The 25,383-nt window shown below is 48.4% G+C and overlaps 1 protein-coding gene across 2 annotated transcripts in view; it reads right to left on the bottom strand.

Moving 5' to 3' along the window:
* The window catches only part of SNX32 (sorting nexin 32), a 305,491-nt gene that overhangs the window by 180,765 nt on the left and 99,343 nt on the right, over window positions 1-25,383 (bottom strand). For both annotated transcript variants that reach the window (XR_015299987.1, XM_086938325.1), the window contains exons 5-6: window positions 21,399-21,522; window positions 20,164-20,268 (exon numbers count right to left, since the gene is read on the bottom strand). Coding sequence is in view for 1 of the 2 variants with exons in the window: in XM_086938325.1 (XP_086794451.1) it covers window positions 20,164-20,268; window positions 21,399-21,522 (229 nt within the window). In the remaining variant the exon portion in view is untranslated. The remainder of the gene's footprint in view (window positions 1-20,163; window positions 20,269-21,398; window positions 21,523-25,383) is intronic.

The following is a 25,383-nucleotide window of genomic DNA, read 5'->3' as shown; positions in this document are numbered from 1 at the left end:
ACTTGACAGAGTGAGTATAAGGTTGAGTAAAAACACATCATTATTGCCATTTGTAGGCCTAGAGACTAAAAATGCAAAAGGGGAGGCGACATATGTAACTCTTAGATCGACAATGCGGCAAAGTCTCTTTACCTTCAGAGATGTTGTTTGTGGCTTCCTCGGGATACCAGCAAGCTAAGAGAACCAATTGGGGTTACTTCATAGTCATTGCTTGTTCTTGCCTTGAAAGTGGTTCCCCGGATTACGTGGGCCCGTTCTGAGACGCTTATCATCATCTGTGAGGATAGATATAGTCGAAGGACTAATTCTGGTGGCAGTGGTTGGCAAATTTGGTTGCCACCCATTAAAGTGATGTTAAAACATGAGGCGGATTTCGTAAAGACAAAATCGCCGAGAGTGCCCTATTTCTACTTTCTACCTAAGACTCATAAGAACAGAACCCCAACACCGGGACGCCCAATAGTGTCATGAATTGGATGTGTCCTGGAACCTTTATCTCAATTTGCAGATCAATTCCTAAAACCTCTGGTACAGAAAACACCGACGTACCTCGAGGACACACGTGATCTTCTGAACCTACTGGACGGACAGCCTTAAGATGAAGAGACAATGCTCCTAGTAGGACTTGATCTAGAGAGCCTATCCACGAGTCTCTTACAAAGGAAGACTTTAGACACCTTGAAGGACATCCTCTTCACTGAAGATTGGAACCACAGGTCACCCAGACACTTCGTGTTGGAGTGCTGTAGATTAGCGCCCACTGAGAACTATTTTGAATATGAGGGCACCCTATTTGGACAATGCCATGGTACTTCAATGGTCAGTACTTTTGCCCCCAGTGTGGCCGGGTTGTACGTGAGCAGTTTTGAACAAGAACATATACAAAATCAAACCAATCCCTTCCTCAGAGGAATCAAACTCTGGCGTCGCTATATAGACGACGAGATCATGATATGGGAGGATACTCAGGAAGCACTCAAGGAGTTCCTCACCTGGATAAATACAAGGGATGAGTGTCTAAAATTCACATGTACATCGGACAAGAACAACTGGACTTTCTGGACTTTACAATCTTCACAGGAAGTGGCACACTACAAACAAAATCTTACTATAAATCAACAGCAAGGAACAGTATACTTTCCTATAGTAGCTTTCACCCTCACCCATTGAGGGACAATCTACCCTAAAGCCAATTTCTGCGTTTAAGATGAAACTGCAGCAAACTGGAAGATTACAAGAAACAAGCAAAGGAGTTGGAAAACAAGCTTGTGAAGAGAGATTACCATATCAGGACAATAAAGAAATGCCAGAAAAGAGCTCGCAATCAGCCAAGAGAGAACCTGCTGGAAACCATCCTACGCGAAGAACCCGAAGACTTGTTGACCTGTGTTACGACATACAACACATCATCGAACACAGTGAAAAAGATCATCAATAAGAACTGGAGTATCCTCACGTCTAACATACTGAAATGACCAAAACCTAGATTTGCCAACAGAAGGACAAGGAACATCAAAGATATCCTAGTTCACACAAGACCAGGAACTAACACGAAAAGTGACACCATAACGTCAGCATGGAACTTGGATCCCATAATAGGACATTACCCATGCGGTTCCTGCTCCTTATGAAAGCTAACCAAATTAACTAAGAACTTACAACTTCTTCCCAACCTGAACTGGAAGTTACACAACCACACAAACTGCAATACGACACATGTAGTGTACATGAGTGTTTGCCCCTGCGAACTGAAATATATAGGAATTACTTGCCACAAGATCAAGCAACGCATTATTAAACCTAGAAGTAACGTGACGTGCAGAAAAGCAACCACGAACATGAGCAAACACTTCATAGATAAAAATCACCTCCCACAGGACCTGAACTGGGTTGTCCTGGAGACCTTATCGGTCAAAGTCAAAAATAACAATGCTGAACGAGTTGTTTATGAGAAGGAGCAGCGTTGAGTCCATGTCCTTAAGACTGACCAAGAAGGACTAAATGATAATATCCTTTGGCATTCACTAGCTTAGTTACACTATGCGCTCTCTGACTGATACCGCTTTTTGTAAGGAGTTCACCTCAATAACTAACACCCATATGGTGCAACTTGCCCACCGACAGTTCTGATGAGAACTGAACAGTGGGACACGAACGGAACATCTCCTGACATGGGGGTAACGTTAAGCAGAACAGAACGTGGGGCAGACTTTCGAAATGACCTTGACAAACACTGTCCCCATTTTTTCGAACTTTTTCGAATAATACAATATTTACCTTGCCTCCACTCAAGGCCTGTTTACACTATAAATGTAATGTTACCTTTTATCTCCATTACGGTAATTTATCTCCATTAAGGTATTGGGTAATTTCACATACACGCAAAATCACTGTAACATTTTTTTTAAATACTCAACCTTTAGTCTTTTTACCATCACTTGAATGGGTGCCAACCAACTTTGCCAACCACGGCCACCAAATTTAGTCCTTCGATTATGTCTACCCTCACAGAAGATGATAAGCGGCTCAGAACGGGCCCACATCATCCGGGGAACCACTTTCAGAGCAAGAACAAGCAATGACTATGAAGTAACTGCAATCGGTTCTCTTAGCTCGCTGGTATCCTGAGGAAGCCACAAAGAACATCTCCAAAGGTAATGAGACTTTGCCGCATTGTCGATCTAAGAGTTACATATGTCGCCTCCCCTTTTGCATTTTTAGTCTCTAGGCCTACGAATGGCAGTAATGATGTGTTTTTACTCAACCTTATACTCAATCTGTCAAGTGTGCTAATGATTTGCTATAGAAACTAACATTTTGATAACCGCCACTAAGGCATTACATAGGAACAGTGATTTACTTAAATCTTTAACCGAGCGCTGCTGGTCATATAGCGCACCCTTTGTTATGCACTCGAGATATGTAGACATGAACTGAACCACCAACAAAAACAAGTGCCAACCGACTGAGGTTTAATGAAGGAACGGTTGACATTATTATTCTCAATGGGAGCAGTGCACTATATCGTAGCTGAGTACTGTCTATACCCTACAAAATATAGAGAAATGAATTTTTTGACCCCATGCTACACCATTAAACCAGCTCATTGAGCATACATTACCCACATGTCCATTTGACATGTTACTAAAGTATTAGTCCCCTTTTTCCTCCATAAACCCACTCCAGTCTCACTTCAGTTGATGCGCCAAAGGGACGCCTGTCTGTCTCTGTCCTAATATGGAATCTTAGTGATAGCTTTGAAATGCTACCGTCGCAGCATAGAACTACTTATTTTCTAGCAATTTTGTAACAAGCATGTGATTTTGTGAACACTTTTCCTTTCAGGCACAGATACTACAGATCTGACCTCAGAATCCAAGGGTGGTGAGTACACCCCCCTCCTATACTGAGAACCAAAATGTGCTCTTAAAGATTTTCCGGTCCTGATGAAAGCCTCTAGAGGTCCCACGAGGCTGAAACATGTTGACCAACACCAGGGCGATAGACCAGTAACTGGGCCTATATCCGCACGACTCTGTTTTTAATTTCCCACATCACAATCTCAGGAATAAAGTACACACGAGAAGAGACATAGGGAATTTTTCTTCACACATTTGAGCACGAGCACGCCCTCCTTTTTATTCCTGGCAACTACTGACAAACCAGTTGGTCTTCCTCCATGCAGAGTTCAGCATATTGACAAAGGAAAAGACCCTATGATCATGCTGTTACGGTACACAGAGGCGGAGAATCAAGATATACTGCCTTTCGCCTGTGTACGTATATGTTTTTTTTTTTACAACAATGGTCTCCCACGCTAACTAAGACCCTGGTTATACAGGACAAGTGGTCCATTCTCTGCCCATTCTGATTTTTGTACTAACCATTGGAAGCCGAATGGATCACAGCTTCTCTTTCCCTCTTCATTGATGTTTTGAGCTACCAATAGAATACCCACAAGAACAAAAGGGGGAGTTGTCTCCCTTACAACTTATTATGGCATTTCAAGACAGCCTCAAAAGAGGTGGGCTTATTCCTTCGATCACCTGTTTAAAGCTGCAGACATGTTCCTGGCAATGATGCTCCTTGGTGTTAGGAAGGATACCTGACACTCTCTCTGCCTTTCTCTGCCAACAGAACCTCTCAACCTATTAGGAAAAGTGGCAGCAAAGCCTTAAGGGGCAGACTAGACCTTATCATACCTGAGAGATATGATCAGGAAAATTAAATGAGGGCGAAGAGATAGAATTGGGCAACAGACAAATCGACAGGAACTAGTGTTCCCACAAGGATAGTGATGCACAACTCCAGTTGCGGAAAAGAATAAAGCTCTGTGTGAGAACCCTAACTGGAACTTCACAGTTTTACTGATGAGCATGAAGTTTCACACCCTGTTTCACAACTTCCCTTTTCCTCTGAAATCTTCGAATGACTTTCTCTCATTGCCTCACAGCATTTGTTACATCCCATAAACTAATTTACCCTTTACAATCTGGTTTTGGAACTCCACTCAACTACAACTGCACTTTGTCAAGTGATCAACTTCATCATATGTGCACAACATAGAAAACTTCCATTCAAACTAATACACCCTGCGCCTTCAGAGACATTTGATTCTGTTAAATGTCATTCTCTTTCAACACGTCACTCTACATACTACTAACCAAGCAAACAACAGTTTTTTCTCCTGTCTCTCTGCCTGATCCTTTTTTGTCACATGGAGTTCATCACACTCTAGCATCACTCCTCTGTCAATTGGTGTTTCTCAAGGCTTGGTCCTGGACTCTGTAGTTTTCATTCTACTATATTCTTAGAAGACATCATCTCACCATTAGGCTTCTCGAACCATCTATATGATGAGGACACACACATTTTCTTCTCTTTCGCAACTTTAAGCCTTGGCTTCCATTCAAAAGCCTCGGACTGCCTCCAGGCCATTCACACCTGGATGACTATTGATTCCATTATGCTAAACTCATTCAACATTTAAATTATTTAGTGGCCAGCTGAATGAGAACCCTCCAATCTGTCGATGTCTATCCTGTTTCTTCGGTACACCCTCACCACTATATCTTTAGGCAGAAACCTTGGAGTGCTTTTCCACCCAACTATGACACTGGAACCCCACAGCACTTCCATATCTTCTCCCAAAAACCCAATTACATGATCTACATGAAATCCACTATCACGTTCCCTTTCATAAAGATCAAGAATTACTCTGTTCACTCATTGCAAAAACAGTTGGACTTCAGGAAATGCCTAGTAGTTGGCCCTCTTCAATAGTCATTCTTTCCCCTGGACGAAGTAGTAAACTTTGCTTTAAGAACCCTTTTCAACCTTTCCACATGCACGCCAACGTCCTACTATTGTCATCAAATTGACTTATTAGTTTTTCAGCCTTCCTCCCCATATTACTGGACCTTGTTATCATTCAGGACAGATTAAAACATGGCTTTTTAGAAATTAAGGACAACCAGGTCATGCTCTAGAGCAGTCAGCGCCAAGACGCCTCAGGGTAATCATGTCCTATACAAATCTAAATAACATACCATAACAATATAAATGATTCCCTCCCCCAGTGAACTATCTCAAATTCTAGCAACATATGTACCTTCGCACATCCTTCATTCAACTAAATGTTGTTGACCCTCAAGACTCCTTATGAAGCCTTACATATCCTCTCATTTTCATTTTTCATTTTGCATATCCTCTCATTTATTTTTTGTTTAAAAATATATCTTTTATTGAGTTCACAGGAGGAAAGAAAACGTGAATAGTACATCATACATATTTCTACATCTCAGGGACGTGTGCCATGGTCGCGGGGCGTATCACACAATACAGTAGTACATCACTTTATGTATCATAACAAAGACTCATTACAATCGTTCCAGCCGTGTTGGCTCAGTGAAGGAAATGACAATATAAAAAAAACAATGAGAGATAAGGGGGGGTCATGGCCATCTAACTTGGAGGTGTGGTGCGCATGTCGTGGTGGGAGTGTGTCGATGCATTGGGGGCTCGTAGGTGTCATTGAATGGTGCCTGTGGACATTTGTCTAGGACTGGGAGGGCGGTGGGTCATTGGCGGGAGGTGCATGGCGTGGGCAGGGTGTGGGGGGGTCGCCATGCCGGTCAGAGTGGGGTGCCTTCGATAAGTGCATTGATGGCAACGTCTTGGGGTTTCGTGTACATCCCTGTCGGGGGCGCCAGCGTTATGGCCCATAGCCTCTGCTCCGTCCATTGCCTCCCGGTCTCTCCTAGGGGAGGAGTCGTTTGAGGGGTCCCCCAGTGTTTGGCATTCTCTATGGAAGGAGCTGAGCGTCTCATCCCATAATGTCGCGATTGGGAACTGTCTCAGTCCTGCTGTTTCCTCGTTATGGAGGGTGATGCTTTCTGCTCTCGCCCAGTTGTCCAGGGAGGTGCGCCAATGTTCCGTTAGGGGTGGGACTGCTCGTTTCCAGTGTTTGGTGATCAGCCTTTTGGCCGTGAGGAGGCCAAGGTCCCAGAAACGAGAGGGGACTTTATTATGTTTGGTCCGCTTGTATAGGCCTAATAGGCATGCCTCCCATGTGTGCGGTATCGGCATGGCCGTGCATCGCTCTAGTATCGGTAGCACCGACCGCCAGTATGCTTGTATCCGTGGGCATTGCCACATCATATGTAGCAGGTCTGCTCCCTCCAGTGCACATCTTGGGCAGCTAGCTGCGGCGCCCGGGAAGTACTGGTTAATTTTGTCAGGTATGAGGTACGCTCAGTGCAATACATAAAACTGGATCAGTTTGAAGCGCGCGTTGCGGGGAATGTTCTTGGGGCCCGCTAGTACCATTGTCCACTCCTTATCCGTACAGTCCCTCCCCCTGTCAACCGCCCATTTGTCGCGCAGAGGTTGTAAAGTGTGTTGTGTGTGCGACAGCAGTGCTTGAGTCAGCCAATGTACCACATGTGTACCGTTCCCCATGACGTGTAGGCATTGTATCAGTTGATGTGTGGGTAGTTCCTCAGTGCTGTTTCCCCACCGTTGCGTGTAAGCCATAATTATGGAAGCGTGCTGTAAGAACTGTCCCGCTGGGAGTCCCGTGTCGCTAGCCAGTGTCGCGAAAGGTATCAGGGTTCCATCGGCGTATAGGTCCGCTATGGTATCCACCCCCATGCGTGTCCAGTGTTCCAGTGCTGCTTCCGTGACAACGGTTGTGGTCTTGGGGGTGCCTAGGAGCGGGAGCGCTGGGGCGTATGGTTTAGTGTGTTTTGTGAGTTGTAAGCTCCTGGTGTAGCACTTTACGGCCACATCTACATGCAGTTGTGATGTTTTCTTCGTGTGTGCCAGGGGGTGGAATAGGGAATGTATCTGTGAGTGGGACAGTGTGCCCGCTGCCGTGGCTGTGTCCTCCAGGTTTTTTCCCGTGAGCCAGGCAGCCACCCACTGTAGTTGTGCTGCCAGATAGTAAAGTTCTAGGTTTGGTACTGCGAGGCCACCGTCACCAATTGGTGTATATAATTTTTTCAGTGCCACTCTGGGTCTCCCAGCGTTCCATATCAGATCTCTAAGCATGGTTTCCAGTTCTTTAAAAGTGTGGACCTGGACGTATACTGGGATGTTGGCGTAGTAATATAGGAGTCTTGGTAGAACGATCATTTTCGTTAACGTCACCCTGCTCGGCACATTGAGTGGAAGAGTCTTCCAAAAGGCAATCTGGGATCTTATGGACGTTATGGCGCGTGTCAGGTTGCCATCCAGGATATCCGGGGGGGTTCTGTATATGTATATTCCCAGATATTTGAACGTGGTGTGGTGCCACTGCAGCTGTTCACCATTGATTCTGATTTCGGGATCTGGAGTGTCGGGAACGAACGAATACGCCCCTGATTTGGCCCAGTTTACTTTGAGGCCCGACATGGTCTCGAAGGACCGGAAGATTTCCGACAGTTCCGGTGGTAATTGGGTGAGGTCCCTGACATACAGGAGTAGGTCATCTGCGTATAGCGAGACAACGTGTGTGCCGTCTGCCAGTGGGATACCCCAGTGTGTGCCTCTGCTGCGCAATATCTCAGTGAGGGGTTCTATTGCCAACGAGAATAGTAGTGGGGACAGTGGACAGCCTTGTCTGGTGCCGCGTCGGACCCTAATGGCGTTGGACATCAGCTTACCCGTGCGGACTCGCACCACGGGGTGTTTGTACAGCAATCCGACCAATTCAATATATTCGTCTCCTAGGTCGAATTTGCGTAACACTGCCAACAAATAGGGCCATTCGACCGAATCGAACGCCTTCTCGAGGTCTAAAACTAAGCAGCCCGATCTCGGCCACCCCTGCACTGCATATTCCTGTACTCAGAACAGCCTCCATATGTTCTGGGAGGTGCATCTGGTGGGCACAAAGCCGTTCTGGTCACTGTGTATCAAGGTGGGCACCAGGGTTGCCAGTCGTCGGGCTAGGGTCGACGCCAGGATCTTGTAATCTGTGTTCAACAGCGCTAGAGGTCTATACGATCCGAGGAGTGTGCCATCTCGACCTGGTTTAAGAAGAGACACCAGTGTCGCCTCGTTCATCGACTGGGGCAAAGTCGAGTCTTCCAGCGCCACTGAGTATACCCTGAGGAGCTCCGGGATCAGGATATCGGAGCAGGCTTTATAGTATTCTGCCGGCAGCCCATCTGGGCCGGGGGCTTTGCCATTCGAGAGGGCGAAGATGGCTTCACGTAGCTCATCTGCTGCTATCGGTGACCCAAGGTTGTCCCGTTGGTCATCCGTTAGGGCAGGTAGTGTGATCTCGTCTAGGTAAGCAGCAATGTTTGGTTGTGGGGTCTGCAGACGGGACTCATACAGCGCACTGTAGTGTGCCACAAAGGCCTTGTGGATTTTCGCCTGGGTGTATACCACTGGGCCGGTAGTTGGATTTATCGCCGTCACGGGTGATGTTCGCTCTTCGCGTTGTATCAACCAAGCTAACAACTTGCCGGGTTTATCCCCAGTGTGATGCGTGCGGGCTGAGTGGGCTGCGTAATTAACATGCTTCAACCTATCAATCAGTCTGCCATGTTCCGCCCGCGCCTCCAATAGACTAGTGTCTGCGCCTATAGTCGCTTCCTGTTCCGCTTGCATCAAGTCCGACTCTAGGCGTCTAAGGTCTGCTTCTAATTGCCGTCGGGAGTGAGCTTGGGTGCCCAGACATTGTCCCCTGAGGACTACTTTGAATGCGTCCCATTCAATCTGCGGTGTCGATGCTGTGCCAGTGTTGTCCTCAAAATATTGTGCCGTTTGTGTGCATATGGAGCTTCGAAATGGACCGTCCACTAGTAGGTCAGGCTGTAGCCTCCAGGTGGGTATCGGGGGCCGTGGGTGCTCCCATGTCAGATCCAGGAGGTGTGGGTTGTGATCAGAGTGTGTGCGGCCCATATAGCAGGTGTCCGTGACATATGGTAGGATCTCACTGGTTACCATGTACCTGTCAAGGCGCACATGTAGGGCGTGTGCCCCTGAATAGTACGAGTAGACTCTGGTGTGTGGGTTGCGGGTGCGCCACGCATCATGCAAGTCCGATTGTGTGGACCAGCCTGGAGTGTGTTCGCAGCAATCTGTGCCTGTGAGTTGGGTGGCGGAGGGTGGGATCGGTCCAGGGCTAGATCTAATGTGCTGTTGTAGTCCCCACCCAGCACCCATGGGATACCATGCCAGGGGGCCAATGTGTTCGACAACTGAGCATGGAAATCCGTCAATCCTGTGTTGGGCGCGTACACTGAGGCTAGTACCAGTGGGTTCCCATCCAGCCTGCCGTGGACCACAACGAACCTTCCCCCGGGATCTACATACGTGTCTAATGTTGTCCATGGAGTGCCCGGCCTGACCCACACCAGTGTCCCCTTAGCATAAGATGAGTAGCCTGTGGCATATAGTTGCCCACGCCATCGGTGGCGTAGTGTGGAGGTTTCTGTGTCGCTGAGGTGTGTCTCTTGTAAGAGGGCGATTTGTATGTGGTGACGTTTGAGGTACGAGTAGATCTGGTAGCGTCGGGATGGTGTATGCATGCCCCTCACATTCCACGTACATATCTTAATGGCAGACATTACAGTTCTTTAACAGTTCCCTTCTCCCAGGCTTCCCACCATCCCTCCGTGAGCCCCATAACTGCCATCGAGCAAATGTTAACTGCAATCAAGTAGACATCAATAACTTCACACCACTTCATTGTGACCGGAGGGGGGGAAAGAAACGTGGCTAATGGAACAATGAGCCATTGAACATAATGAACATACAATATACCAAAAGGTCGGATGCGGAACGTGCTCCCGTCCATACTCTCTAGGAGAGCAACAAAGTCTAAGTCTAAGGGGGCGGTTGTGCTATGCGCACTGTAACAGTGGTTTCAAATCGACAAAGTCATTGCATGAAGGCCCTCTGCCTTCCCGGTAGGAATGTGCCAGTCTAAACCACCCTTGCATACAGGGAACCCCATTTGTACATGTATTAAACACTATACTTTACGTGTCCCAATCGGTCTGCTGCCAGGCGAAATGTCTCTGGGTCTGCGCGCGGGCCAAGTGCGGGTACTCAGGGTCATTCCTGAGTCTCGTGTCCACTGGAAAGGCTTCGGGCGTGTGCCTGCCCCGTGATTAACGTTCAGGGTCGAGGGTGCTATTCGCTGTTATGTGTGTCCCCTGCATTCGCAGCGTCGTGGCTCTGTCGGTCCACTTCATCTAGCCTGCTGTGGCATCCCTTGGTAAGTGCCTCTAAAAGAGCTGATCCCATGGTACAGTCAGCTTATGTAGTCCGCCGTTTGGGGTGTGACATCCGGTCTTTCTTCCGATGCTTGGGAGTCCGGTATGCCATAGATGGCTTCATCGTCGCTGGGGAGGTCCTGCGCGCTGCTGCCCGCCATTTCGCTCTGCGCTGGGGATCGGCTGAGTTCCATCACTAGGCGAAGGGCGTCTTGCTTCTATTGCTGCGCGGCATCCGCTGGGGGGGTTCTTGTCACTCCCCGCGTGCCCGGTCTGTGATTTTTGGCAGGGTCTGCGTCTTCTTCTGCTGCCTCCGGATTGTCGCCGAGGTGCGGGATCTGCAGTCGCTCTGGGGTCCGTATCTGTGCCGCTGTCTAGCCATGTTTCCACGTCTGTTGGGTCAGTGAAGAAGTGGGTTCGCTCACCAGCTACCACTCTCAATTTCGTGGGAAACAGCAGAGAGTATTGCAGGCCTAACTGACTCAGGCGTTTTTTCACTGCTAGGAAGGAGTGTCTTTGCCTCTGTACCTGTACAGTGTAGTCCGGAAAGAACATCACTGACGCATTTTCTTTTTTTTTCTTTTTTTTTTTTTTAAAACCTTTATTTACGAATGCACAATACACAGCGTCTGCCTACAACCCCGCAGGGCCGGCCGCTATGACATGAACAGGCTGAGTGTAAAGTAGATTGTGAGACAGTACGTTGCTAAAGCAATCTTTCAAGTCCACATTATCGGTTAGAGCATAGCATCATACAAATAGGATAAGAAAGGTTTAATTTTATGTTTTTGTCGTAAAGAACAACAACACACAAACACATGGTATCATAGTGGCAAGGGTCGCTGGAGGTGGGGGGAGAAAGTGACGTAGCAAAGAAGGACATCTGGCAAGGGGGGGGTGAGCACGAGGGGAAAAACAAAGCATGTAGTGAAATTGGGGGAGGAACGTGAATCATGGAGAGGAGGGGAGAGGGACCTCATAGTCAAGCGGGGGGGAACAGATATCTCCGCGATAAGTATTCCACGGAGCCCAGACTCTGGACCACTTCCCTGGACGCCCCCGAGCCTCATACACCGTCTTCTCTCGGAACATGGACCAGTCCATGTTCTCTTTCCAGGCACTGAGCAACGGTAATCTAGGGGAGCCCCAGAGCTGCGCGATGTCTCTCTTTGCGACCATGTTGCCCAGGGTAACCCAAAGTGTCTGGGCAGCATTACAATCAGACGGTTCCCACACATTTAACAGACAACGTCGTGCTTCGGGAAGGAGTGGGATCCCAGTGACACGACTCATAACATCATGCACCCTGGACCAAAATGCTGCAATCATCGGGCATTCCCACAGAACATGAAGAAAGGTGCCATCCATCCCACACCCACGCCTGCATCGTCCATCCGAAACCAAACCCATTCGCACCAGACGCACTCCAGTCAGATACACACGGTGGAGGATCTTCAACTGGACAAAGCGAAGCCGAGCCGGAATAGCGACCTCCTTAGGGGAGGACACAGCTGACTGCCAGTCCTCGTCGTCCAGTTCGAGTCCGTCGACCGTCCAGGAAGCCCGGAGCTTCTCAAGTTGGTCAGCCCTGTTGTTTATAAGCTTTTTGTAGATTAAGGAGATGGTACTATCGGGGACGTGGCCGTCTAGAACTCGATCCTCCAAGGGGGAGGACTGCGGGATGTCAGTACCAGATGGAAAGACGGAAGACAAGGCATGCCTCACCTGCATATACCGGAAGTGCTCTCTATCATCAAGCCGGTATTCCAGTTTCAATAACTCGAAGGATTTAACCGCGCCCCGTGCCCATAGTTCCTCCACCGTGCTGATCCCAATCATGTCCCATTTCTCAAACCCTTTCGTCTTCCACAGGTTGCCCAACCGTTCCGAATCATACAGTGGCGTCTTACGTGTCAGCCTACCACCCCAGCCCGTGGACACGGTAGCGTTCCTCCATGCCCGCACTGCACATTTCGTCGGGCCCGTAAGGAGTCGAAAGGGTGCCTTTGAATACAGAGCCCTATTAAAATTGCCACCGGGTAACAATAGTTTATCCAGGGCAAAGGCGGGAGCGGGCTCCGGAGCGTAAGTCGCATGGTTGATCGCGCTCAGGTGCGAGGCCCAGTAATACCGTCTAATATCCGGCAGCGCAATACCACCATCATACCAGGAGAGCGTGAGCTTGGACAAGGCAATGCGGGCACGGCCATCCCAAATCAGTTGGCGCTGTAAACTCTCGACTTCACGGAAGTAGCGAGCTGGGACAGGGTCGAAAAAATTTTGCAGGGCGTAAAGAAATCGGGGGAGCGACATCATTTTAAAGAGTGCCGCTCGGCCCAATGGAGATAGAGGCAAACCGCGCCATCGTCGAACATCTTGCTTAAGTCTACGGAGCGGAGCATACAAATTTCGCTCATAGCGGACCGAGGAGGTCATGGATACATAGATCCCCAAATACTTAAAGCCGTCGGCCGCTACCAGAATGGGAAACCTGCGGGGTAGAGGCGGCAGAGTACCAGCTATGACGTAGACACAGGACTTGGTCCAGTTGATGATAAGTCCCGAGTTCTTACCGAAGGACGTGAGAACGTCAAAGAGAACGTTAAGCGACTTCTGAGGGGAAGTGAGATAAAGAAGGATATCATCCGCGTACAAGGAGACACGATCCTCGAGGTCTGGGGACCATCGGATCCCTTTAATAGAGGGTTCCCACCGGAGCCATGCGGCAAGGGGCTCGAGCGCCAATGCGAATAGAAGCGGGGAAAGCGGACAGCCCTGGCGCGTGCCACGGCCGAGGGGGAAGGGGTCTGAGCACCTGCCATTTACCGCGACCTGAGCCAGTGGCCGCTCGTAAAGGAGCTTGACCCATGCGATGAAATTAGGGCCAAAGCCAAATTTAGCGAGGGCCGCCCATAGGTAGGGCCATTCGATAGTGTCAAAAGCCATTGTGGCGTCCAGGGAGGCGACCACTGCCGGCTCGGCGAGAATTGGAGCTCTCGCGAGAACGCTGTGGAGCCTACGCAGATTAAGGGCAGTGTTCCTATGGGGGATGAAACCGGACTGATCCGGGTGGATCAGGTCGCAAATCACCTTAAGCAACCGATTGGCCAGTACCTTGGCAAGGATTTTGGGTTCCGCGTTAAGGAGAGAAATGGGGCGGTACGAGGCGCAGCGGTCACGAGGTTTGCCGTCCTTATAAATGACTACTATGGTAGCGAGGCGCTGCTCAAGGGGGAGGCATCCAGCCTCAACCGCCTCAAGAAACATGTGACGCAGGTGGGCGGCCATCTTGTCCGGACAAAGTTTGTAAAGTTCAATGGGGAGTCCATTGAGGCCCATCGCCTTTCCAGAGCGCAAGGATCGGATAGCGAGGGCAATCTCATCGACAGTAAAAGGGGCCTCCAGGGCAAGACCATCCTCATCCGACACAGTGGGTAGGGCAATGTCTCGGAGCAATAGCCTGGAATCGGCCTCATCTCGATCACTAACAGGCGTGTAAACCGTCCGGAAGTGGTCCACAAAGCAATCAACAATTTCACCCGGATCAGAGACACTCTCACCAGATTCACGAACAATGGCTGGCACAACACGACTCGCACGTTCAGTCTTATCCAACCACGCAAGGAGCTTGCTAGCCTTGTCGCCCACATCATACAGTCGGCCTAGTTGATTCGCTCGCATCAGTTTAGCAGCATCCGTGACACAGGCTTTATAGTCTGCTTGCTTCAATTCCAGAGTGTGCAGCAGTGCAGGCGTATCATTCCCTCCCAACTCACTTTCAAGCGCAGTCATTTCGGTTTCAAGAGCCACAACAGCCTCCCTCTTTACCCTACGCTCTGCAGCAATGAATGATAGGGCGGAGCCCCTAATAACCGTCTTGAAGGCCTCCCAAAGAACAGTGGGGGAAGTGACCGAGCCCACATTCTCAGTGAAGTAGCAATCTATTGCCTTAATCAAATCTGAACGAAGCCGGGGGTTTCGGAAATGCCAGGGAGGAATCGGGGGGACCCTGTTGCCAAGTAGACCACCCACAGAGATCGTAATCAGCAAGGGGGAGTGGTCCGAGATACCCCGGGGAAGATGTCGCACCTCCCGAACAGTGGACAGAGTGGAGGCTAACATAAAAAAATAATCGATACGGGAGAGGCTGCCATGTGCACCAGAGTGAAAAGTGTATTGCTGGAGTGTGGGGTGTAGTGAGCGCCAGACATCTACCAAGCCAAAAGTATCAGCCATCTCACTGAGCCACATCTGGGACCACAACAATACCCTAGGGGGAAGTCGGTCACATTCACCGGACATAACAGAATTGAAGTCCCCGCCCAGGATCAACAATCCATCCGGAAGCCCAAGGAGAGTCCTGCCAAGATCGGCATAAGTGGTAGCCTGCAGTCCCGGGGGGATATAGACAACAACAAACACGATCTGTTTACCCTCCCACCTCCCAGAAACAGCAGCATACCGCCCACGGTCGTCAAGGATAACCTCGTCAATAGCAAGAGCAAGGGAAGACTTTACCAATATTACCCACGCCCCGGGACCCCGAAGTGAAACCAGCATGTGCAACCAGGCGATAACCCCGGCGGTCTAGGGCCTTGCAAGCATTTCCAATTAAGTGGGTCTCCTGAAGGAATACAACATCTGGGGTATGGCGCCTCAAGAATTGCAATACAATGCCCCGCTTGATCCTATCACCCAATCCGTTTACGTTCCAAGAAAGAACCCGCATTTCACCCCCCCCCATTGCGACAAAAACACTCCACCCCACCCCCCAGCACAACCCACAGTTCAGAGTCATTGCAAAATGTGAAATACCATGAAAACAGAGACAGAACAAACCAAACGAAACACAACCCAGTCCCCAGAAACCAACCCCAAAACTGAAACCCGTTACAACACCCCCCTCCCTGCACCCCTGCTGACTAAAAAGCCACCCCCAACTGCAGTGTGCCTGTCGCCCCATCTTATCTACACAAAGAACCCCCCGAGGAGGAAGGGAGAAATCACCCGTTCCCGCACCGCCACGGGCAGTACCATAAAGTACAAAGTTAATTTACACAGTACAATGCGCAGTCCCAATCAGAACCTCCGGGGCCACATATTACTCCTGGGCCGTTGCACCACCCTCCGCACCACCAGGGCCTCCACTTCCAGATTCATCTGCCGGCAACGAGTCCAACCAGTCGGCAGCATGTTCAGGCTGATCAAAAAAGTAGGCACGTTCCCGAAATTCGATCCGTAGTCGGGCCGGAAACAGCATGGCATATTTCAGTCTCCGATCTCTCAAGCGACGCTTCACTCCAAGGAGACCTGATCTTTGTCGCTGTACTTGGGGAGTGAAATCAGGATAGATGGAGACAGAGTTGTTGTTGTATTTCAACGGGCCGTGTTTACGGGCGGCCTGGAGGATAGCGTCCCTGTCCCGGTAGTGAAAGAGTCTTGCAATGATAGGCCTCGGTGGGTTTCCTGGTTTCACTTGTCCTCCTGGAAAACGATAGGCGCGCTCTACGGCAAAGAACTTACTGAGTCCTGCCGGAGCAAGTTTAGCAACAATAAGTTCCTCGACCAAAAAGTCGATCGATGTAGCACCATCACATTCCGGCACTCCGACTAGGCGTATGTTGTTCCGCCTGGCCCTGTTATCATAGTCCTCCATACGCTTGAGCAGCAAATCATGCGAGGCACGCAGATTACCAATCTCAGACTGCGCCTCCGCCATGTCCGTCACCAGACTCGACGCTTTAAGATCCAGAGCCTTCACCCGCTCATTTGTTTTGGCTAAGTCGGCCCGAATAAGAGTTACATCCACAGCCACTGTGTCTATTTTGGACACCACGGCTTCGAATTGCTGACTCATATCGGCCTTAAGTCCAGAGATGGCAGCCAACAGATCTTGGAGCGATACTTCCGAAGAAGACGGCATGTCCGTTTGAGGTCCTTCAGCACCCACGCTTGTGACACCGGGGGAGCCTCTCGGCTGGGTGTAGCGTTCGATCATATTAGACTGGATCGATCCCCCCCGGGTCGCAGCCTTCCTGCGTTTTTCGGCCTCCGCTTTTGTTGCCATATCGCAATCAATGTTGGCCGAGTAGCCAGGAGAAGCGGGGAGAAGGAGGAAAAATCCAGAAACTCCGACGTGCCAGTGAAGTGGGAGTACCGCGGCCTCCTTGCCAGTCCTACGGAGGAAAGTGTGGGCTGTGAGGGCAGCAGGCGAAGGCAGAGCAGGAGGAGACAAGAACAATGAGGCTGGAAACCGAAAGTGAAAGCAGTACACCTCCGGTGGGCCAGATGCCAGGCAGCCGCTGTTGTTCAATTACGGGTCGGCCATAGTAGGCAGCCGAGTCCCCGGTTGCGCCCGTGGGCAGGCCAAAAAGTTGCAGATGACAGAAAAATGGTCCCCAGGGTCCGATTTCGACCAAAAAAGGATCGTTAGCATCAGTGAAGATAGCGCTGCAAAAGCCCGTCAAAATGATCAGGATAAGTGAAGGATAGATAAAGAAGGGCGGCGCGGGTCTCGGGAGCTCTCTGCTCACGCGACCATCTTGGATGCCCGCGTAGCTCCTCCTCCACTGACGCATTTTCAATCTGGATCTCTTTAAGTTTGCGTGTTTCGCGTAGGATGGTGTCCCTGTCTCTATAGTTCAATATACGGAGCAGCATGGGCCTCGGGTTGGAGCCCATTGTTGGAGGCCTGGTGGGTACTCTGTGAGCACGTTCTATCACGAAGTGTGGTGAGAGCGATCCCTCCGGTAGTATGTCCTTCAGCCACCATTCCATGTGCTCCTCTGGGTTCCTCCCTTCCCATTTCTCCGGGGCCTTGACTAGTCGCACGTTGTTCCTTCGTGCCCTACCTTCCGCATCCTCGGCCCTGTCTTCCAGAAATTCCACCCTGTTCAGCAGATCCTGTATTTGTTTGTGCGATTGGCTGGCTTGAGGTTGAAGTACCTGTACGTTGCTTTCCAGGGTCGTGGTGCGTTCCGCCAATTTTTTATGGTCCGCTCTGGTGCGTCAGGTCTATGATTACGCTATCAATTTTGGTAGCCAGGGAGGTGCGAGTTAGCTGTATGGATTCTTCTAGTCTTTCCATTGCTGCCAGCATGGTGTCCAACTTTGCCGTTGTTTGATCCGGGTCGTTGTTCTTCCTGGGCTTGTCCATCTTGCCCTTTGAGCTTGCGCAACCGGTCCCGGTTCGGGTTCTAGGTCCGTTAGACATCAGTACCGTGGCGCTGCTTTCGCCTCAGCAGCGCAATCTACCTCCAGAGGGCCAGCTAGAGCGTGGTTCTGCCGCACGGCGGGGGTCTGGTCATTCTCTCAGGGCTCGTGGCCTGTAGGCGGGCAGTTGCTTGTTCCTCTATCTTCGTGTTGGCGGTCTGCGACGCTTGGCGTCAGCTAGGCCGCTGTGTTTTCTCATGCGTCTGGCACTGTGCCGGAGTTTGCTCCCCAGGGGTATTTCGGGTATGGCGGCGGGTTTTGCAGGCCTCTGCGCAGTCCACGTGGTGCAGTTAGTGATGGGGGCGCTGCGTGTCACCTATCTGTTCTCCGGTCCGCCCGACCCTCTCCCAGCTGCGGGCGCCTGTGTACCTTCACCGCTCTTCACCGGTGGGCGGGTGGTCTATCTCCAGGTAAACGTGCCCGAGCCTGCTTCCTGATCGCGCCTTCGGCCCTGGCAGCTCCTGTCGCCCAGGCCTCCACCGCTCACCTCTGGCTGCTGCGCAGCGTCAGTGCTGCAATCTTCACGGCCTTGGGGTAAGGCCTTGGGCCGTTGTGATGGACAGTTGCAGGCCCTTGCGCCCAGTGAGTCGTCTCCTCTCTCCCCGCCTCCGGCCCGCGGCGTTCCGGTCGGTGTTACGCGGCTGCCCGCCGCTACCCAGCCGGGCAGGCGTCAAGGCAGGCAGCACGCAGGGAACGGTGCCCCCAGCTGGTCCAGGCCGGGTCACGGGTGTTGTCCTCGCTCTTCAGTGCGGTACGCTAGCGTTGCGTGCAGGCCGCAGTTTCGGGCCTTTCGCGCCCGCCGAAGCCTCGGTCTTTCCTGGGCGCGCGCCGAGGCCAGAGGCGACGTGTGCGGCTGAGTCACCGCGGAATCCTCGGGCGCCTCGGGTGCACCGCTTGCCTCCAAAGTTGGTGGGGTGTTCAGTGTTGGTGTCCCACTGCAGCGCCGGCGGTTATCGGCCGGCTGTGTTCTGCGGTTCCCCGGATAATTTCGCCGGGAAGGGGAGCTCAGAGCTGAGCTCTACCCCAAGGCGGCCATTCCCGTTGCGCGCTTAGCCACGCCCCCCTACATATCCTCTCATTTAAGCTCCTCATCTGTCAATTAAACTCCACTGCGTCTCCTCTTTTCCTGCTCTCCAAAAACATTGGGGCGCATTACGATGCTGGTTGTCGCTGGCCGTCCCACCAACACACAGCCCTTCGGGAAAACTACCACATAAAGATGCAGGCGGTCGGACCCTATCATCTTGGTGGATGGACTGCTGCCTCCGACAGGATCTACTAATCCCTTCGGAGCAGCAGTCGGAATTGTGATCCTGAATGGAGGCGATGCCTACTCAGGCATTGTCGTCAGGATCACAATGTCCCTTTCCAAATGCCTTTTTGTGATGGTCCCACTGCCATGAATGGGGAGACAGAAACGGACTTTGGGGGCCCCAAGCAGGACCCTGTTCCCCATGGGCATCTGGTAAGTGGTGCCCCCCACACATCCATGAATGTATGTTTAGAAAATGCCTTTTTCTACTGCAGCTTGTAATGCGGCCCTGTTCAGGGCCGGAGCACAAGCTGCAATAGAATAAGGCATTTTCACTCTGCCTACACGGCGGTCCAATCAACATATGTAGGGTGGGACCGCCAACTACTTGTCAGCCGGACTCCCTCCTGCGGCGATTGTGGTTGGACGCTTGTCCGACCGTCATTGTAATGTGTCCCTTAGTCTCATCTATGTATGCCTAAATTTTGTCACAACAAAATATACTTTTTCAGGGCCGCAGCACAAGCTGCAGTAGAAAACCGTATTTTCCCACCACCTACACGGCGGTCTAATCAAAATATGTCAGGTGGGACCGCCAACTACTTGTCGGCCGGTCTCTCACCCGCAGCGATTGCGGTTGGACGCTCATCCAACCGCCGGGTTAATGTGCCCCTTGGTCTCACCTATGTATGCCCAAATATTGTCACAACTAAACATATCGAATCACTCTTCTACTCCTATGCTCTCATTACCCCGAATATGAACACAAAGATATGTATATAAACCACGTTGCCTAGACTGTATATTGCTAGTTATCTGTAACTGACACCAATTCAACACATATCTTGCATTCAGCAAAAAATAAAGTATCTGGTATCAGCCAAACAGTGTTAGACCTTTTTTAACCTAGTTCAGTTGCTATGTAAAGCATTTCTTGCCAACATGCTCATTTCCTTCAAGTAACTACACAAATACAGTTTTTACCTTCAGTCCTGAGACACCAGTGATGAGAACCTCGTCTGCAGACTTCACAATATTTTTTAGAAATCCTCCTAGGATCTCCTTTTTGTTCTTCCCGCGGACGCTGAGCTGTAAAACAGAGTGAACAGGCCTATGTATCAGAAACATAAGCACATAACCGGATTAGAGCAGAACAGGCAATAACTTACTTTGTGAAAATGGACAGAAAGACAGAGCCAGGACAGAGTCAGATAAGAGAGAATGTCCTTAACCTGTGAATGGACGAACCCAGAAAAGATGAGGGCAAGTGAGAAAAACGAGGGCTTTTCCTGTTACCCATCACTGAGGTGTCATGGCAGCTTGCTCACTAACTCCCTTGCATACCCCACATATTCCTGCTTTGCAATTCTCTGTGTTGTGGTTGTATAATGTGTCTGAATATCATGAAAGCCTTGCAACACTGTCTTCGTTCTTCTATGAAACCCCCATTAAAAACAGTATTAAAACAAAAAAGTTAGAACATCTAGTGATTGTAATGCATTAAAAAAAGAGAACCAGGCCAGAGAATTTCATCAATGGCTGTGATTGATAAGCATTGCTGTAGAAAAGGGCCATGCAAAAATGTACACCACAAAGTAGAAAAAACAATATAGTGTCTTTAAAAATTATTTAACCAAAAGTTTTATTAATAAAAATGTAAAAAAGTTGTTATAAGTTAACTGTGCTCGAATATATAAAAATTCGAACAATAAATATCAATTACAAATAATTTTGAAAAAGTGATCCTTTTTAGGGTAATGGTAGAGTCTGGAATCAAAGATGTACTAGTGTCAGTGTTATGTTTAGGGCTTGGTATAAGAATTCTGGTATGTTTAAGAAAAAGAGCATGAGTCAAAGAGTTAGTCCTATGGTTAAAGTTGGAGTCAAAGCTATGGGTTAGGTTAAGTGTTAAATTAAGAAGAGGCATAGGTGGCAATATTCATTAAAACTACATTTTTGAGCTTTTGCATAGAAATACATTAGCCATAACATTTTTTTCACAAGTTTTTTATCAGTACATTTTGCACACATTTTTTCATGCTACTCTGTTGAAAAGCAATTGAGAAAGCTGCAGAATCCCCTCTGCCTGTACTTATGCCCGTTTTCCTTCTGCACTAACATCTTCCTCGTTACTTCCCCCACTCACCTTCCTACGCACAGCTTGTCCTGTATTTTCTCACTACTGTTTCCCCTCTAACCCACAGCGCCATTATACTTACATCTTGGTCGTACTCCAAAAACACATAGAAGTTGTGGTCCTTCCTAAGTATGGGGTGCGCAGCCAAGCGCTGCAGGAAGACTTCGTGCATGGCGACTGTCTTCTTAAAAATGGCTAGGTACTCCCTGTGGCAAGAAAATGAAAATTCTTAAAATCGGTAGCTGGTATGTTTCAAGGTAAAGATTTTCAATGCGGCTTAACACAGTATGAAACACCAAGGGGCAGATTTACAAGCCCCTTGCAACACTTTTGCGCCTCCGTTGCGCCACTTTTGTGACGCAGCGGCGGCTAGGGGCTAGGGGCTAGGGAGATGCGTCACAGATGCATCCCATTGTAAAGCCCTGCGTCACATTATACCTGCGTCAGGTATAATGTATGCGTTCTTATGTAAAAAGCCACATAGAACTGATGATTTGAAATTTACAACATTTCACTGTACCACTCTAGGCCTCCCGTCACCCCTTATGCCTGCTCAGACCAGGTGAAAGGGATGACGCAGGGCTTTTTGAATGGGACTCACCTATCTGTTGTGGCGCATTGCTGGAGTTACGTTACTTTCATAAGCAACTCCAGCAATGCAATCACTTTTGGGCCAACAGATGCGGCAGAATTTCTGACGCATCTGTTAATACTTGTGTCATGTACCACTGTATTGTAAATACAGAGCACCCATGTTGGAGCAAGGAAACTGACGCATCTATGCAGATGCGTCAGTTCCTTGTAAATCTGCCCCCTAGTTTGAGTAAACATAGTTCCCTTTCGCTAAATTGAGACAAGCATCTGAGTAATTGTCATTGCAATGCTATGAAAAGAAAGGATTTCTTACCTCGGAAGAATTACACTATGAATATACCTTGGTAACTGGAGGAAGATCTCAAAACATTTAATTACATTTCCAAAAGGGGACTTTGGGAAGGGGCAAGGAGGAGCCTCTCTGTTTAAAAGTCAAACCCCTTGACTGTTTCCTGCATTTCATTTCTGGGTAAGGAACAGGAATGTAGGCACTATTGCTCTGAGGCAATGGGAATAGGCATACACTAAGAGGAGTAAATATGTTATCAACTCCACAATAAGACACTTAAGAGACTCAAATGTGCTGATCAGATTATCAAGCAATGAACGACTGGGCAATGTGTTTTTTTCTGTTAAAAGGGTCTAAGAGAAACAACACACTTGAGAAATATTTACTGCCAGAAGTTCTTGTATTATATGAAGTAGTGGGAAGTGATAAAAGCAACTTTCAAGTGGATAGGATACGCTGAGTGGACAAATGGTGCGAAGCAGGACCAATATATGACTAGTAATGATACTCATGAAATACATTGTGGAAGAGATTTGATAATAAATAAAAAGGGAATCTGAATGTCTGATTAACTAGAGAGAACACTACCAAGAGTGATGTAGAAGCTACTTCAATGGACTTGGTATAGTAAGTGCTCAATCCTCACGCATAGTGCAGCTGTGCTGTCTAAATCACAGAGCTACCATGCTTGCTGGGTCTAGCAATTTGTCTTGTATATGATCAATGGAGCACTTTTTATAGATTTATTTCTGGGTATTCAAGTACAAATTTAAAGTCCTGATGAAGGGTGTCCAGTATGTCGGGGGTACCGAAACAACAACCATGCATTACTCAATGTGGGACATGTTTAGTGTGCAAATGTATGACTTTTGTTCATTTTTAAGATTTTTTTTTAGATTGCCAGAATTTTATGTATCTGAATAACTAAATTGCATGTTGAGGTGAAGTGACCAGGATTGGTTGCTCCTTTATTAAATACATTAATTTTGGGATTTACGTTTTTTTAGAGAGACTAAATCACATTGAAATTCTTGTCAGTCCCTTTTTTAATGTATTACATTAAAAGTAGTTTGCAAACAACTTTGCAGGTGTGAAGACATTTAACAGGAGTTGGGTGGGCTGGTCAATGGGGTTGTTCATGTGTGTGAGACCACAATACTGAGAGTGATTTCTAAGTGCCTTGATTTTGTTAGTAAAGTACGAATTGCAGAATTGTGATCCTGCTGAAGATAATATGCGTTTGTGTGAAAGGTTGTAGTCCACTATAGAGATGTTTACTCATCATAGAAAACCTATCCACCAACTTGTTCTTTTTAGCATACATAGGCCACCAAAGGTGAATTGGGCGGGTGGAAGATCCTCTACAATAATATACTGGTGGTGGGTGATCAAACGAAGGTGCCATTGATGCACTCCCAGGAGTTATAAAAAGCACATGCACTTTGAGGACCTACCCAACATGAGAGGCATCTGGGCATGTAGGATGAAGTTGTATTGAGCACATAATCTCCTCCACATAGCAGAAATGGCACACAGAGACCATACAACCCCTATTGGAATTCCACATTTTAAAAAATTTTCCATGGTCAACATACTTGTCTCTATTGCAGACATACAAGAAGACAATGTATGGCTGGAAAGAAAACTGAGAGATCAGCAATCATGTTCATGTTAGGATCCATGTAGTATTTGGGTCATGGGATTACAATGCATGGAGCATGTCCCAGGAAAGAAATTGTTAAAATGATTGAGGTTTCACTTAGTTCAACAAATATGACACTTCCCCTAACTACTTTCTTAGGCACAGCAGACCATGATGTCAGGATTGTGAAGGAGTTACTTAAGTCAGCACAGTGTGTGTGCAGATTTTTTTTAAGCTGCAGGAAATTGGCCAAAGGAATGTGAAAAATTATTTTGGTGGATGAAACTGACTATCACGATCCCCAGGATCTCGAATGAAGGCTGCAACAGGTATAAGTGGAAGGCAGTGGACCTTGATGATCGTGTGCCTACAGGCACTGCCCCCTGGCGGGATCCATGTCGTAAACTTGAAATACAGCAATAAATTAATAAAGAAACAGTAGGAAGAAACAAATAGTTTCTCTCCAGCTTATCACACCTTAGTGTGTGTTCACTATTTCACCTTAGTCTTGGAAACCTACCATTGACTGAGTCACGCACTTTCTTTTACCCTGGTCCTGACGAAAGCCAGCATAGGATACAGTCTGGCTGAAACATGTAGACCTGTATTTAGGATACTTGAGACAAAACCAAATACTCCACACGTATCCGCCAATATTTTTAACCCTGTCATAGGGCCCCACTATTAAAGCTACTTCCACTATCGGGAGGGGACCCTATAGATAGTTTTAACATCACCAATCACTGCACCAATCACAACACACCAAAAAAGAAAACGCTCCGCTGTAGTCAAGGCGATGAAGCACACCCAGGATCCACTCAGCACCTTGGGTGGGACCCGATGATGAAGCATGCCACCAACTAGGTTGGTGGGTAAGGGTTTTCTTAAGAAACCTATCAGTTTCCCAAACACAAATTACAGGCTTTAACTATGAGAAGGGTATTCTTGATTATACATGTCAAGTAAAACACCATGATGCCATTGTTCAAAAAGGCACCAAAAGGAATAAGTAAAACAGGTGCAAGTGCCTATCAGTTAGGCGAAGCATAGAGATTGTACAGAAGTAGCAAGGAAGTTGTAATCACATTTGCTTCTGAAATGTTCAAAACTCTGTGAATAAGTGATAGGTTGCCCATGCAATTATGTAGCGAACTTGACTCATTGTTAGAACAGACCAAAACCTCTTAAAGCAGGAGTGTCCAACATATGTCCAGGAAAAATCCATTTAGGATTTTCAGAGTTACTATTGACGATGTTCTGTTTAGATTCCTTGAAACTAAATGTGGCCCAAAAGTCTGGCCTAGATCCGGCCCTCCCTGAACTGCACTGCACACCCATTATAAAGTATGTGTCCACATCAAAGGTTTTAGATAGAGTTTTATTGAGAATATCTTGATGAGTGACACATTAACCAAGGCACATTCACTCTAGGTCAGGGGTCTCCAAACCGGTCCTGGATGGCCGGATCCATGCCAGATTTTTAAAATTACTACATGTATCTCAATGGGGATATCCAAAAAACCTGGCATGGATCCGGCCCTC

The sequence above is a fragment of the Lissotriton vulgaris genome, chromosome 9 (genome assembly GCF_964263255.1).
Source record: "Lissotriton vulgaris chromosome 9, aLisVul1.2, whole genome shotgun sequence".
Classification (NCBI taxonomy): Eukaryota; Metazoa; Chordata; class Amphibia; order Caudata; family Salamandridae; genus Lissotriton; species Lissotriton vulgaris.
This window is presented reverse-complemented; position numbering and strand designations above follow the sequence as displayed.